General features: G+C 36.7%; 2 protein-coding genes across 2 annotated transcripts; both read right to left on the bottom strand.

Annotated features, from left to right (window-relative positions):
• Positions 1–1825: 1825 nt before the first annotated feature.
• On the bottom strand, positions 1826–6376 carry LOC115810360 (serum amyloid P-component-like). The gene is made up of 2 exons (XM_030772291.1): positions 6334–6376; positions 1826–2490 (listed from the first exon to the last, which is right to left on the bottom strand). Exons 1-2 carry the CDS (start codon positions 6374–6376, stop codon positions 1826–1828), a joined length of 708 nt encoding a protein of 235 aa, XP_030628151.1.
• A 4410-nt stretch (positions 6377–10786) lies between these two features.
• Positions 10787–12037, bottom strand: LOC115810359 (serum amyloid P-component-like). The gene is made up of 2 exons (XM_030772290.1): positions 11980–12037; positions 10787–11406 (listed from the first exon to the last, which is right to left on the bottom strand). The coding sequence occupies exons 1-2, from the start codon at positions 12035–12037 to the stop codon at positions 10787–10789; spliced, it is 678 nt and encodes a 225-aa protein (XP_030628150.1).
• Between the last annotated feature and the right edge of the window lie 3351 nt (positions 12038–15388).

Here is a 15388-nt window from a genome sequence, read left to right as displayed (position 1 = left end):
TTAAGCAACAGACAGCTCCTTATGGCCACAACACAGAGAGAGACAGAACAACAGGGGGAGCACAGGAGACACAGGGAAGAGGGAGACACTAGAAACATGAGGAATACACTGACAAAACAGCTGTAACCGTGACAGGAGGTCGCTTTGGATAAACGTGTCTGCCAAATAAATAAATAAATGTAGGTGTAATGTTTTCCCATTATAAACATAAATATTCCTTGTAAAGTTCCAAGCATGAAATGTGTTTTTATACAATGAAATGATTGATAATGTCTACACATCCTATTTTACACTGCTCTTCTTTTCAGGTTCAAATGGTATGTTTGAAGATAGGTATTTGTGGGTAAATATGTATTAACACAATATGTATTTGTGGGTAAGTATGCATTAACACAGTATGCATTTACACTGTTTTTGGTCAAGGTGAACATGACTAATACGTTAGCTTGCATGGGTTAGCTCAGGCCAGTAATTTTAGTAAGTGGTAGTAAGTAAACTAGTAAGTAAATCAATACAATATGAATTTAACACATCAATACAATATGAATTTAACACCTTTAAAACAGGTTTCCTTTGAGTGATAATTGTATTATGGTGAAACAGGTGAGTAATCATACTCACAGACAAGAATTGTTCAAGGTTCAGAATGACAGAACACTGCTGTGCACACATTTTATAGTCTCAAGGTTAGAAATGGGTGGATAAACAAACAAAACCTCTTATGTGCAAGCATTGTACCAAAATCAACAACCTGATGTCAGTAACGTGAACAGAAATGGTTAGAACATCTTGCACATAGTATTATTGTACTAGCATTTGGCTATGGTTGTGTACCAGTTAGCTTTGCTTCATGGCACTATAGCACAAGTGCTAACCTTCTTTTGAAGTTTGTCTTGTACACTTCTATCTCTGAAAATATGTAATAGTCTCCACTAATAGAATTATCCTTTATCATTGAGAATAATTAATTGTCTTTGTTTGTGCTGTTTATAGCATGTTTGTGTCATTATTAATGACGGGGAACATTTGTAAAATAAACTGATGTTAAACAAAAAACAACTAAAACTTAAGAGATGACAAAACCTTAACTTGTAACCAATGCAAGTGCATAAGAGATCTTTAACATAACTGAACACTGTTTGAGTGGGACATTATCCTGAACACTGTCTAAGTGGGACAATATGCTGAACACTGTAAGAGAGGGACATTTAACAAAAGTGATATAGTCTTAAGGCAGAGAGCTGAAAAGCACATATGTATTTGTCTAAGGCATATCAGGAAATTATATCATACAGGTTGGTAAAGAAAAAGGTTGAATGCAAGTAGATTTACTATGACTCCATTTTGATATTGAAAAGAAAGGATAGTGACAGAAGTGATGTTATAGATTGAAAGTTATCAGTCAATGAAATGAGGAAAATGACTCAGGATGAACAGGAACAAAGCCACTCACAAATATTTTCATTTCTCCTCAAAACGTAGCAATCTGAAATGTTTACAGAGAATCAGGCTGATAGTCAGTTTGTTAATATCCATTGGTAAATGTGGTAAATGTGATAGAATAAAGACAAAATTATATGCTTTATGTGTGGCCATGCAAAATGTTTTGTTGTTCGGTGGTAAGTCTCACTTAATTTAACAATCATACCATTTTTTTTCAGAAACAATTAGTGCTTTCATATAGGAACTAACCCAAATCAGAGATAAAAGGAGGAATTTTGTTCGAAGAGCTGTGAAAACATTTGTCGCAAAGGCATTAATACAGATCTCATTTGGCAGTGTTTAAATCAGTATCAACATTTTACAGTTGAGAAACTGTGTAATTTCAGAATTGTCTTAGATAGGCAACTTCAAGGCCATAATCTGAGTCACGAGCACTGCCACTGAACTGATGGCTTTCAACGACAACATAATGAACTCTGGTGTATTCCAGAGAGCCCCAGTTGAGAATATTCCCAGGTGGAAATATCGCTCTATTGGAATAGTTTAGGATCTCAGTGGGAGTCAGCACACGGTCCCACATGTGAACATCAGACAGCATTCCAACAAAAGTCTCTGAGATATGAAATCCTCCTCCATAGATATCCTGGTCTTGACCTAAAATAATTTTGGGAGTTCCAAGTATAGAACCACCAGGATCAATTCCCTTTCTAGCACTTGGATTTCCATTAATCCACAACTGAGTGAGTCCTGTACCAGCATCCCAAGTGAAACATGCAGAGTTCCAGACATTTGGCTTATTATCTAAGCCCCAGAATTTTGCAATGACATTATTTACTGATACAGAGTAAAAATCATTTGATTTCATTAATAAAAGTGCATCGACGTGTGTCGGGACAGATAGAGAGAAAAGGCTCTGAGCTCTCTGCATGTCAGAGAAGAATCGCAGACAGACAGATAGATGGAAGAAGATCCTTTCCACGTTAGGAGTCAGGGTTACATAGGCCTGGTTGGACTCCATGGGAAATGTGAACACTTTGCCTGTGAGATCTGAAAAAAAAAAAAAGAAACAATAAATAAATTAAAAAAGAAAAAGAAAGAAGGGAAAAGGAGGCCTTCACAAATCAGATGGGGAAAATGAGTAAATACAAAACGCAAAGCACCTAAAACTCTGAATACATCAGTTCCATTACAGTGACATTAGTAGAATCAAGGCCATTGGAACAGTGGTAAGTAGAGGTGTACAGAGACATCATTATCTGTATCTGTATCTGATCAACCAACAAAATTACCTGTCTCTGTATCTGTATTCGGATAGTAGATTGGAAGTAGGCGTGGTTTATACCAGAAGTCACGTTAAATTGGGTAAATGTTGTGTTTTCTAACCTAATTCATTGGCAATGCAATGTTTGTGCCTTTAATGCATCAAATTGATTTAATGTTGGCATATTTATGAAATTAGTATAATTATGAAATTTCCACATCCTCATACTGTACCCCACCCCCCTTTAACTGGGGGACATTGAACAATCAGAAACTGAAAAAAATGTTTTATAAATCGAAAGATTCTGTTTTGCACTGGAAATAGAAACTATTTACAGTAAAGATAAACAGGAGAATATCCTTAAGTAGAAGGGAATGATCTTAAATTTAAATGATGCTGCATTCGTGGTTCTTGATGTGTTCATGCTACTGCAGTTCGCTAGGGAATCGCGCTGACTTGGTGGGAGCGACTACAGAATATGGCGATCACTTTTCAATAATGTGTGAGAAATGAAGCAACTTTTGGCTGTTTTTTTTAATGGAGGAAATTAACATATACAGTTAAAACTACAGGTTCTAAGTTTAATTTTGATGTATAGGTTGCGGTGGTAATCCAGCTGCCACACCAGTCTTTTGTCTCCTTATCTCCCGCACCTAACTCAGTGGGTAAGACTACAGAGTAGTGATTATTTTTCAATAATGTGTAGTAAATGAAATGACTAGTTAGTGAAGTCAAAGTCCTATGTTGCAAACAGACTGGGAATTTTTATTTTGTGGCCACACACAGTAATATGAATCGATTTGAAGAAACATATGGCTCACTCACATGTCACTCATGTTTTTTTGCCCGAAAAATAACGAACAACTTCAGGTAGAAGAAATATCTGTTTCCATTGCATTATCTGTGCTTTCCCTAATAACGTATTTGGATTCGGGTACATCCCTAGTGGTAAGCATGACTGGAGAAGGTATGTGTATTTTGCTCACACAAACAGGGAATAAAATGGTTTATGAATAAAATAAAAATCCAGGAGCGACGACTAAAAAAGTCTTGGGATTTTCATTCTCAAGGTCACCAAATTGATAAACAATACAGTTAAATTCTGCCCTCACACCTAGATACTCCTTGAAATTTGCCAGATGTCACTGATGCTTGCATTGGAACAGAGTGCTATACTCAGATGAGATAAAAAGAAATTGTATAAAAGGGCCATCAGTTGGGAACCTCTGCCTCAGAAGACAGTGCTTAAATGGTTGTCCAAGGAAAGTATAACTCAGATTTACATACACTTACATAATTTCATAAAGTAATCATTTAACATCACCATCTCTATCTTCAGTCAGTTAACCCTCTCAGTATTTTTCATATTTAAGCACAAGTCCTTTCAGTCAGTTAAATATTTCACACTACCAATTTCAACATGTTAGATAACCAATGCACTGTGCAAGTTCTGTGTTTTTCCATCAGGCTGGCAGAGCTCCCCCTCCCCCCGATGCACCCCAAAGTCAACAAGTTGCACATACACCAAAGACTGCACCCATAAGCTTCTCGTCCAGGTCAGGTTTAGCCAGCTGACCTGTCCATCCAGGCTGCCCTCTGACCTTACGACCAATAGGGTTAAAGATACAGGTCAGCATATATAGGACTCACATCCCCCCCGATCGTCAGATCAACCCCCACTCCGGAGAGAAGAAGCCAAAACTTGGACAGTTTACGTTTATCCGGTGTGTGTCAGTGACGATTCAACCACACACACACATACATACACCCCCACCAGACCATACCACCAAACCCCCCTTTTGTAAGTTCAAGTGTGCTCATGTCGTGCTGTGCGTTTTAATAAATATAAAAACCCAAATTGGATGCTTGGATTGTGTTCTGACCGACACCCCACGGTGACAGCAAGGTCCCTGAAACAGCGCAAAGGCACAGTGACACAGGGAGCAGCACACCTAACACTGCACTCTCGGTCACCCTCCTTTTCAGAAATGTTTTATGCCAGTTATTCTCAGTGTGGGTCTGGTGCAGAAAATGAAAAGCATATGAAGTAAAGAAATTTACAGACTACGAAATATCATGTTGGATCCTTTATTGTCTCTATATGTCTTGGGTCAATAGATTCATGGATGCTGACATATACCAAAATGTTTCAGCTAAAAACCTTTCTGTCTTACAAGAGGCTGAAGACAGCAACACTCACTACAGCTTAAAATCCATGAAAATGGGTAATTCACTAATAATCATCCACATTTTGCACCAGTATCTCAATCCTAGAAAGATTTTACTTGAATCTGGAAGTCCATAAATATGAAAAAGAATATCGCAAGTAACTGAAAAGATGTCAGGAATACTGATGCCAGTTCTAGAGTCCTCTTGATGTTTTCTCCAGTCTTACCACATTACAGAAAATGATTCTGGTTTGTCATCTTCCCAAGCAGATGACTCACATAAGAGGAATACCTGGATGCTAATATTGGTGATATTTTGTTCTTGTTTTTTTATGTCACTGATAACCTCATAATGTGCTGAATGTGTCACCATATTGCAATTTTGGTATCATGAAAACCAAATCTGCTAGGTTTTTGAGCAAGTTTTAAGAAAACAGATTTGATACCTTGTCTCACTGCAAAACAGACAGTAAATAGTGCGAGGAATAACCCAAGAGTCTTCATTCTGCCAGTATCTCTGTGGAAAAAGACAAGGAGGTTACATATCTATGGTGGCTACACTTTTATGCTCTTGAAAGGCAATTATTAGTCAATGATTAAACCTTCAAAGCAGAATATTGCATACTTAAACAAGATTTATCCAGTGATATAACTCTTCATTCTGCAACTGAAACTGTACATTGTGTGTTCTTGCCGTGTTTTTAGGAAAACTTGTTTTTTATGTGACAGATAACATGCAGTGCTGCCTCAGTCACATGGTCCACATGAAGTATCCTCTGAAAGAATTTTGACTGCTATAGTAACCTAATCTGAAAAAAGAGAAACCAAGAACAGAATCTAACATGAGCAGATCGACTTTTATCCCACACAAGCACCTCAGACGACACAGGCTAATTCCCAGACAACTGGTTCAGTTCCAAGTGCCAAACTGGACAGTTTAATTAACCACTGATACAGAGCAGTAATGTAGTAAAATACTGAACCAAAATCATTAACCAGCTTGAGTTCATTGGTAAAGAGCACTGAATTTTGATAAGAGCACATTTAAAGTGAAAAGGACCAGATCTCTACACCTAGCAGAAAAAAAAATCACAGGCACACAGTTAGAGAAGGTTAGAAGATCTTGTTGCTTGTTGAGACATGTGCTCTGTAGGTCTCCTCTGAAAATGTGAGCCCTTTGCCTGAAAAATCTCAGAGGACAGTAAAGCAGAGAGGGTTTGTGCAATTCAGATATTTAATTCTTACTTTCAGTTTTCCTATACTAAATTATTAAATTTGTAGCAGTGTTTCTATTCATTTATTGTGCCTATTGTCACCTCCAAAATTATTCACACGATAAATAAATATGTGTAGTAAAGATGAAGACTGTCTGAAAGGTACAACACAAGCAATTTTATTTATATAAATAAAAAATTTCCATATTTACATTCACTCAATCTTAGGGAACCTTATTTGGCTTACCATGGGGTGTAAAAACTGGGTTATTATTGTGTTGTTGGTTCATGATTGTATTACATTACTAGCCAACTATTACATTGCTGGCTCTATTATGCTATGTCGTATTTATTTAGCTAGCATACAAAGTACTGATAACAAGGTATCCATAATTTATTTATTTATTTTAATTTGAAGAACATATTTCTATTGACTCTGCTAAATTCTTAGAATGTAAGTAAACAATGTTTTGTGTATTGGTTTACTTGTCTTTTTGCTCACTGACTTGCTTTTGTCTAAGATGAAAGCAATTTTGGAGTGGCAATTTGGTCAATGATGCTTTTTGAGCTACAATGTAGACAAACAAAATAACTCAAACAAAACAGTTGTAAGAACAGATCACATTTAAAATCAAGATTTATTTTTGCACTGTACTATTCACATATTTCTCTGCTTTGTTTTGTGGTCTTTGAAAGAATTTCTATCCACATTTGCTTGCTCTGTGTCAAACGTCATTTATTAAGTTTACTTTTTACTTAGTTTACTTAGTTTTACTTAGTTTACTCTTAGTTTACTCTTTACTGCTTCCCTGACCTCCCAAAGTGTTCAGATATAGTATGTCTGTCAGAATTGGCTGATGTCAAAATACTGGCCCTTAACCTATGCCAGACAATAAATACTTCCCACATATATGCAATACATATTGCTGAATAATTAGATTCCCTACATCAAAACCTGAACTAAACTAAATTAGCATATCTGCTTAAAAAAAAGCATTTAGACTTAGCATATGAGAGAGTGTTATGCCATGTTTTACGTGTGGGTCATGACTTGGAATTCCCTGAAATGAGTTATAAAGGAGATGAAATAATCAGAGACAGTAAAGGTTAGGGTTCACTGGGTGTAGAGTCTTTGGATGAATATACTGTGATTAGTTTATTGCAGTATATGAGATCAAGAAAAATAACTTTTGGCTCAACAATTGGAGATGAGAACAGAACCTATTTTGTGTCTTGTTTTGTGCAAAAAATACTGTAGCCTTAAGAAATTTGCTATGTGGCCTAAACAAGCTCCATCCTTCAGTTGATCAGTTTCTTTCTGTGAGTTCTTTATTGATTTTAGAATAAAGTTATCATATTTAATACTGAGGCAAAAATGATAACTACCAGTTGTAACCTGATGTTCTGTCATTGCTGAAAATATAATGTTTATGGTGTTACACTCCATCCTAAGTAAATGAGGGGCTAAACATAAATATTACTAATTAAATGTAAATTATTTACTATATGTAAAATGCTATGCAAATATGTTTTCTTAAAATGGTGTTTTAACAGTGCAATGTTTTTGTAACAATGCTTTTCAGTTTTCTAATAAAATTAATTTTGACAACGCACTTAGAAATGTGTACTATTGTCATGTATTTTATAATATAAAGTCCAATTTAAATCTGTATTTAAAGAAGATTTATGCATATGATCTTATTATGCATTTTTGTTTTACAATTCCATTCAAGTGTTTTAAAAAACAGAAGAATCTATAACTCAGTTTTGTAGTGTAACATTACATAACAAAAAGGAATGACAGAACAAAACCTGGCAATATTTTAGTCACTGTAGAAACATTTGCACTTTGAAAATAGATAAGCGATAATCATGCACGAGATGAGGAATCTTTCAGGACAGTTACTGGGGGGTGTTTCAGAAAACGGGTTTAGTGAAAACTCTAAGTTACTTAACTCAGAACAAGTAGTAAACCTCCTAATAGAAGAGCATCATGGTTTTGTTTTGCTAGGAGAATGACGCCATAGGACTCATCTATTAGGGGGTTTACTACTTGTTCTGAGTTAACTAACTTAGAGTTTTCACTAAACCTGCTTTCTGAAATACCCCCCTGGCCAATTAACATCCAATAATATTCCTCTTACAATGTTTATGGATTCCACTGTGCTTGACAGATCATTGTTCATTATTTGAAATGTGTCATAAAAGAATATACAGTAAAGCCATGTTGGTATGTGAAACTATTTCTTGAAAGGTTCTCCTTTGCCAAGGGCTATGCAATATAAAATTCAAAATAGTAAACTCAGCAGTAGCTATGTGCAATTGTAACAACTGCAGTAAAGGGCTGGACCCAAATGTTAGACAAGAGTGAGAAAATGCAACAAAAAGGAGACTTTACTTACAAAAGGCAAATAAACAGGTACAAATGGAAAGCAAAAGGTGCAAATGAGACGAATCCAAAACACAAACAATTATAGACAAAGGACATGTTAAACACAAAGGCTTAAATACACAAGGAGAACCAAACAGTGGGAACATGATTGGCTAAAATCAATAGGGGTGAAACCAGGTTAATAAATAAGGTAAACAGAATCAGGTGAGGGGGCGGAGACAGAGACACAAGGAACAACAGGAGCACAAGACAAGTGAAAAGAAAAGTCCAAGAACATGGTGCAGACTGTGATAGCAATCAACCTGTGCTCTTTCTCTATGTGTAATCAACATTTGATTTACTGAGACCACAGTTAAACTGTTGACACACTAAATTTTCAAAAATCCCTCACTGTCTGAACCTACACACTGACAACTTGGCCTGAGTCTTTTGATGTTTAATGCTTCAAACTAAGTCATAGTCAGTGTATTGACAATGGGATTTGCCAAAGAGGTATACAATGGATGGAAATGCATAACCTGAGATGCTTGATACACACCAAAAAATCAAACAGAAAAGACTTGAGGTTTAATTCTGAATTTTTGTTAATTGCATTTTTGCAACAAAAGACTGGCAACTCATTTTATATAGCATCATCATGCCTTTATTGTACAACATCAAATCACAGAAACTGTGGGATGCTACTTGTGTAGGCACTTATCATTATGCATCCTTTTCCCTTTCATGTGATTATATAGATTAGTCTGATGATATTATTTTAAGATCTTAAATGGTGACTGTGAGGGAAAACCCTAATTTTTTCCCCAAATTGTCTTGAACTCAATGGGGAAAAATGTGCCAGTTTTCCAAGTCATGGTGAGGATCGCAGTAGACACAGGGGTGCAATACAGCTAGTCTCAGTGAAAGCAACTGGCCCTCACATGGGGTAATCAGCAACCTCATAATCCGTTAGCCAACAACCAATGCTGACTCAACACGACATATATCCTTGCCAATGACAAAATGACACACCAACTCAGTTTATGTAATCCAAGTAGTCAGTCACTGAGGAAAGGGTATATATGTTATTTCGGAGTGGTTACGGGTTTACATGGGCGAAGTAGCGAGGCGGGTTCACCGAATAGTGGTGAATTGCAAATTACAGAAGGTAACTAGTATTGTGTTTTTCTGGGGATAACTTTTGGTTTGGGTTAGGTCACAGTCTTTTGACATAGGTACCACATACACATTAATCCAACTAGTTACAAGTAGTGATGGGAAGTTCGGATCTTTTTACTGACTCGGATCTTTGAATCTCATTCAGTAAAATGAACGAGTATTTTTTCAAGTCATTCATTCATTTTGTTCATTGGAACTAGTGTGGTGATGTAGCTGTCAACTGAGTGATGACAACAGAAAGAGCACAGCTCTCGGACAATAAGAGCAACACAGTTTGCTTCACTTGGTAAAGTATAATACACAAATTCACTTTTGTTAAGATCTTAAGTAACCTATTGGACCATAGCCTATTGAGTTATTCTGTTGAAATGACTGATTACTTCAATTCAAAAGTAAAAGCATTTTTTGTCATATACACAGTTAAAACATGTTTGCCTGTACAATGAAATTCTTACTTTGCCTTCCACTCTGAATGTTTCTTATCAAATAAATGAGGTATAGATAAAGGTAGAGATAAAACAATAAATATCGAAAACAATAAATATCAAAAGAACAAATTGTATAATATGTTCAGTTGCCTGTACTAGAGTGCTGCGTTTATCAATGAAAAATATCATTCTATTCTTTCTGTTAAGCTACTCACTTTAGCCTGCCTGGTCATTGAGGACCCATAGTGTAAAAACTTGTTCCAACGGAGAGGCAAATTAAACATCCATCCAGTATCTACATTACACACAGCTAGCGAGCTACAGAAATGTTTTTGTTGAGCAGCTAACGTTAGCAAGCTCTCCTCACCAGTAATAATAGCATTGATCATGTTTCTGCTACAACCACGTGAATAAAGATTCAGGCCTGAAGCGCTGTAGTTATGAGTGAACGGAAGGACCCGACAGACCCGTTCATGAACGAATCTGAGCCTGTAGCTGTAACAAATCGAAGAAAAGAAACAAATGACGTGCATGCGTGGCCCAGGGAAAAATGAATGAATCACTCACTGAGAGGACTGATACTCCAAAATGAACGAATCGTTCACAAACGACACATCACTAGTTACGAGTTAATATTATTAAAACATCTAAAACAGTAAATTAGAATCTGGAAAGTCTGTTCTTTTTTAAAGGAGTGGCTGAAATCTCTTGGTAACCATCCATCACAGTCTGAAGACTCTATTGTCCTCTACCACGACGTATCCTTGTCTACTAAACTCCAGGTTCTGCCAGTTCAGCATGTTGCCAGTTGGGAAGGACATGTAGGTCATATAGTTCTTCACCTCAGAATGGGACCGAATACGGTCCCACATGTGCACATCAGACAGATGACCCACAAAACAGTCATTGGCATTGAATCCGCCACCATAGGAGTCCTGATCCTGACCCAGTATGATACTGGGAGTACCAGCAATGGAGTCTCCAGGCCTGAGGGATTTTCTGGAACTGGCCAAACCATTAACCCACATTTGGGCCAAACCCGTGGAGGAGTCCCAGGTGACACAAAGTGAATTCCAGTGATTCAGCTTCTCAGGCAAGTCATAGTAATGAACATCAGTATTAGCTACGTATAGCTGATAGTGTCCTTGACTGGTTCTGAACAGCACAAAATCATCGGCATGAGAACGAGTGGCTAAGGAGAAGAGAGTCTGTGAGTTACCGAGGTCTGTGAGGAACCTCAGACACACAGTGACACTGAAGAAGATTTTTTCAACATGTGGAGTTAGTGTCACGTAGTCTGTGACGGACACACGAGGGAAGGTGAAGACCTTGCCAGAAAGATCTATAGAAGAAGAAATTTTATTAAAATGATGAAATACATGGGTAAAGCAATCACACTACAACCTTCTGTATCTGATGTCATTAGCAAAACAACAAGACCTCCTTCAGAACTAGCCCTCACATTACACTCCTTACCAGCAATACTACCATAACTACGCAACCCCCTTGTTTGTTTGTGAAGAATTTTGTTGCATTTTTGACAATTGTCCATTCTAGCAAATTGGAATTATGAGAGACACTTGGTTGTCTGACTCAATAAACTTAAAGAAAGTGACCTGGAAACCTAGCATAGCAGCAGAATATCCCCTGGCAGCAAAAGATGTTATTATTAGTAAAATTTCAATTTCTAAATGATAACAAGAGTACCACCAAAAACATTCAAAATCTTATATTTGTTACATGAAAAACTGCTTCCTGTATTATCAAATCAGACTACAATGACATTTGTTACATGAAAAACTGCTTCCTGTATTATCAAATCAGACTACAATGACTGAGCAGGATTCATGTAATCAAATAGCGTGAGAATACTGTGTTTCTGAAATAAGTACAGAAAAGAAAACATTGCCAGTACCTTTCCTCTCAGCTACACAGATGGCGAATATTGTAAGAAAAGCCACAAATCTCTTCATTTTTCCAGTCTTTTCAAACAAACACAGATGCAAGTGTTTTACGTTAACCTGAATTACAACATGAATAGAGTCTTCAAAATATGATCGTGTCACATACTGTAAAATAGCAATAAACTGACGTAGTAACAATAAACTGTGTAAACAGTGATAAAGAATAATAAATGGATTACACTGAAGGACTCAGTTACGAATTATTTTCACTTTCTATATTATAAGGGGGAAAAAAACATTTATCTTGGACATGTGCAAAGAGCATGTTATCTTTAACTACAATAAATTAGTAAAACCATAACCATTGGGGGTTTCTTATCCATAAACTTTAATAATTGTACCTCTTACTCCTCTTGCACAACCATATGAAATTTCCACAGCCCTGAATGATGCACTGTCAATAACCTTTAGTGAATGAGGCTCTTGCTTGACAATTCCGTCATCCTCAACATGTTCAAAATACGGTTTATGCAGGTTAACCCCTAACCTGAGAGAAAATAAGGTCCAGAGTCATTACACTGTGCTGACACTATAGAATGATGAGGTGTAGGTACAGATTAGGGATACTGCAGTTCATTTGGATGAACTGGTGACTGACAGAGAGCCTTACACTGACTTTTAATCAAAAACAAAGAAACAAACTAAACTGAACACAGAGTCATCTGTCAGTGCAAGACAGGGGAAAAAAACTGGGGGCAAAATGGTTACATGGGTAGACTGGTCTCATTGAAATTGTGACAAAGAACTCTACGCAACATGCTAAAACTAAAATAGCTTGTGCTGGACTGTTTTCTTTGTTTGTGCAATGTAGAAGTGACTGTGTGATTAGAGCATGAGAAGAAAAGGAAGAAAGAGATCAATGTGTAAAAGCATACAAAAAAATGCATAACCCCTTTTTAGCATACACTAAAGATTTCTCAAGAAATGTTTTGCCTTAATGTATTTATTATTGTTGGGCATTTGTGTTTTTAAAAGTAATTAAAAAAGCCCAAAGATGGATTTTGATTGAAGTCTTCTTTTATTGAGACCCAGTGATGGTCATAGATGAAGGAGAGGTGATGAGATGGTTCTGTACAAGATGTTACTGCGACTAAAACAAAGAACGCCTTGGCCGAAGATATACACAAGTACCACAAGTACCTATGACCTTGTCTACCATAGATAACAAGCACCTCAGACTCACACCTGAAACCTCCATCATTAAGAACGAGTGTCCCCTGCCTAACCCTCTAGTTTGTGTCATGTGTGAATTACTATTTAGTTCTGTGAATGGATATATGTGTACATATATGGATATACGCATGCAAAGCTACATGGATATTTAGATATAGGGATGTGTACATGTTATACATGTACGTGGGTATACCAGCTAACTCTGAAAATATTCTGCTTGGTCCTACATTATAGCTAATTTATGATTTATACATGTCAGAACATTTTATGCTGTTTTTTGCCCTATTACACACTTTTTTTTGTTGTTGCCAGTTTTCAAATAAAATAACTAATAAATTTAATGTATGTGTCCGAGTGACGTGTTAGTGTTACAAGACAAACACAAAATCAATTTCACTTTGTCTAGTAACCCGAAGCATTCTTGAAGCTTCTGATTAGGCTGCTGTAGATACCATAGATAAGTAAACTAGCCTTGACACCTGACAGCTTTGACTGGTGAACGCTGTTCCAGGTCTACTGTGTGCTAATGTTGTCCAGGTGCTGGGAGCAGAATCAGACTGCCACACCAGATTCTTTGACTTTTACTGTTTTTAGGAGAGCTCAGCATTCTTGAGAAACTTTGTGGAATTGGTTAAGGATATGATCAACATTTATTCTGTCTGTTGTTTTGAATATGATATATATGCTAGTGCACTACTGTCCTCGGAGCCAAATATATTTCTACACAGAAGCAATGCCAAAAAGCTGACTTCAGATCATCAGATATTCTTTGAGAGAGCTGTACATGCTCTTACTGATATGCAGTGTCGGAGGTAACACGTAACTGTAATTCCACTATTTTTGGCGGTAACGAGTAATGTAACTAATTATGTTTTCATAATAAATAATGCAATTACAGTTACTGAAATTTAACTGGGCTCGTTACTCGTTACTTTTGTCTCGCGTAAAAAATATTAATGGACAACTGCAGACTATAGCAGACAAATGCAGGATATTTCCCAAATTTCCTGTTTATGATCCAACGTCACCCGATCTTAACAGTCGCGCAATGAATGAGTGCATCGATCATTCAGCATTAGCGCACACAGTGGCTGACAGTTCGGGTAATGTGAGCTTGCTGTCCTGGAATTATGGACATTACTTTTCCTTCCTTGAGATCAAAGACAAAAATATACAGGTGAGTTGTAGTCTATGTGCGGGTCTGAGAACTTTATCCACATTAAAGAATAGTCATTCTAATCTTCTAAAGCACCTGGTAAAACAACGCGCTTCTACAAAGCTAATTGCAAAAGACCCCAGTGTTGGTGCGTGCCGCTGACCAAGAAGCCATGTAGCTATGTATGCGTTAATAAGAGAAGTGAAGCAAACATTTAGAGGTAACGCAAAAGTTACTTCCCCTAGTAACTAATTACTTTTATATGGAGTAATGGGTAAAGTAATTCAGTTACTTTTGAAAGAAGTAACTAGTAACTATAACTAATTACTAATTCTCAGTAACTTGCACAACACAGCTGGTAATATTATTGGTCATCATGGGATACAAAACGTCAAAATGTTAATGTCTCATTCTCATGTTCTGATTTCCTATTGCTGTGAAAAGGCACAAAATTTAAAAATATACACTATTGTTCTCTTACACTGTACTGTACTGTAAGACAAATATGAGTTTACAGATTACACACTGCAGATTTTATGCATCATGTCACTTACAATGGTTTCTCATTCCTTTCTAATGGGGTCCTCTAACTGATGAAAAGTTCTGACGTAGAGAACTGTTAGAGTCAACATAACGTAATGCAACCAGACAAATGGAGGTACAACAGTCCACCAATGTTTTGAAGATTTATATGAACACCAGTGTTTCACAATCCACTCATCTTTCTATCATGCTGATTCATCATACATTATTAACTAAATATTGGTGTTGTCAATCGTCAGGTCATTTTCAAAAAGAAACAACTTTATGGAGACTCTTTATAAGCATTTTTCTAAAGCAAGGTTATCACTTTTGCTTTGCGTTGTAGACGTCACTGAAGATCTGTTGTCTTTCTACTGTTCTGAGGAAGATGACAGGGTGTTTTAGGGTATTGATGTCTTTACATCTCACTTCATCCTTAAACATGTTGTGCAATCACTACCAATGACACATCCTAACCGTATAGATAGCATCACTACTTTACACAAATC

This window comes from Chanos chanos, chromosome 4 (assembly GCF_902362185.1).
Source record: "Chanos chanos chromosome 4, fChaCha1.1, whole genome shotgun sequence".
In the NCBI taxonomy this organism is placed as follows: Eukaryota; Metazoa; Chordata; class Actinopteri; order Gonorynchiformes; family Chanidae; genus Chanos; species Chanos chanos.
Note: the sequence above shows the minus strand (reverse complement) of the source record. Positions and strands in the feature narration are given on the sequence as shown.

Coding starts and splice junctions, on each gene's coding strand:
- LOC115810360 (XM_030772291.1), bottom strand. CDS start 6,376: ATGAACCAACAACACAATAATAACCCAGTTTTTACACCCCATG. Junction 2,491..6,333: donor CCCAGTTTTTACACCCCATG/GTAAGCCAAATA, acceptor TTTTTTTTTCAG/ATCTCACAGGCAAAGTGTTC.
- LOC115810359 (XM_030772290.1), bottom strand. CDS start 12,037: ATGAAGAGATTTGTGGCTTTTCTTACAATATTCGCCATCTGTGTAGCT. Junction 11,407..11,979: donor CTGTGTAGCTGAGAGGAAAG/GTACTGGCAATG, acceptor CTTCTTCTATAG/ATCTTTCTGGCAAGGTCTTC.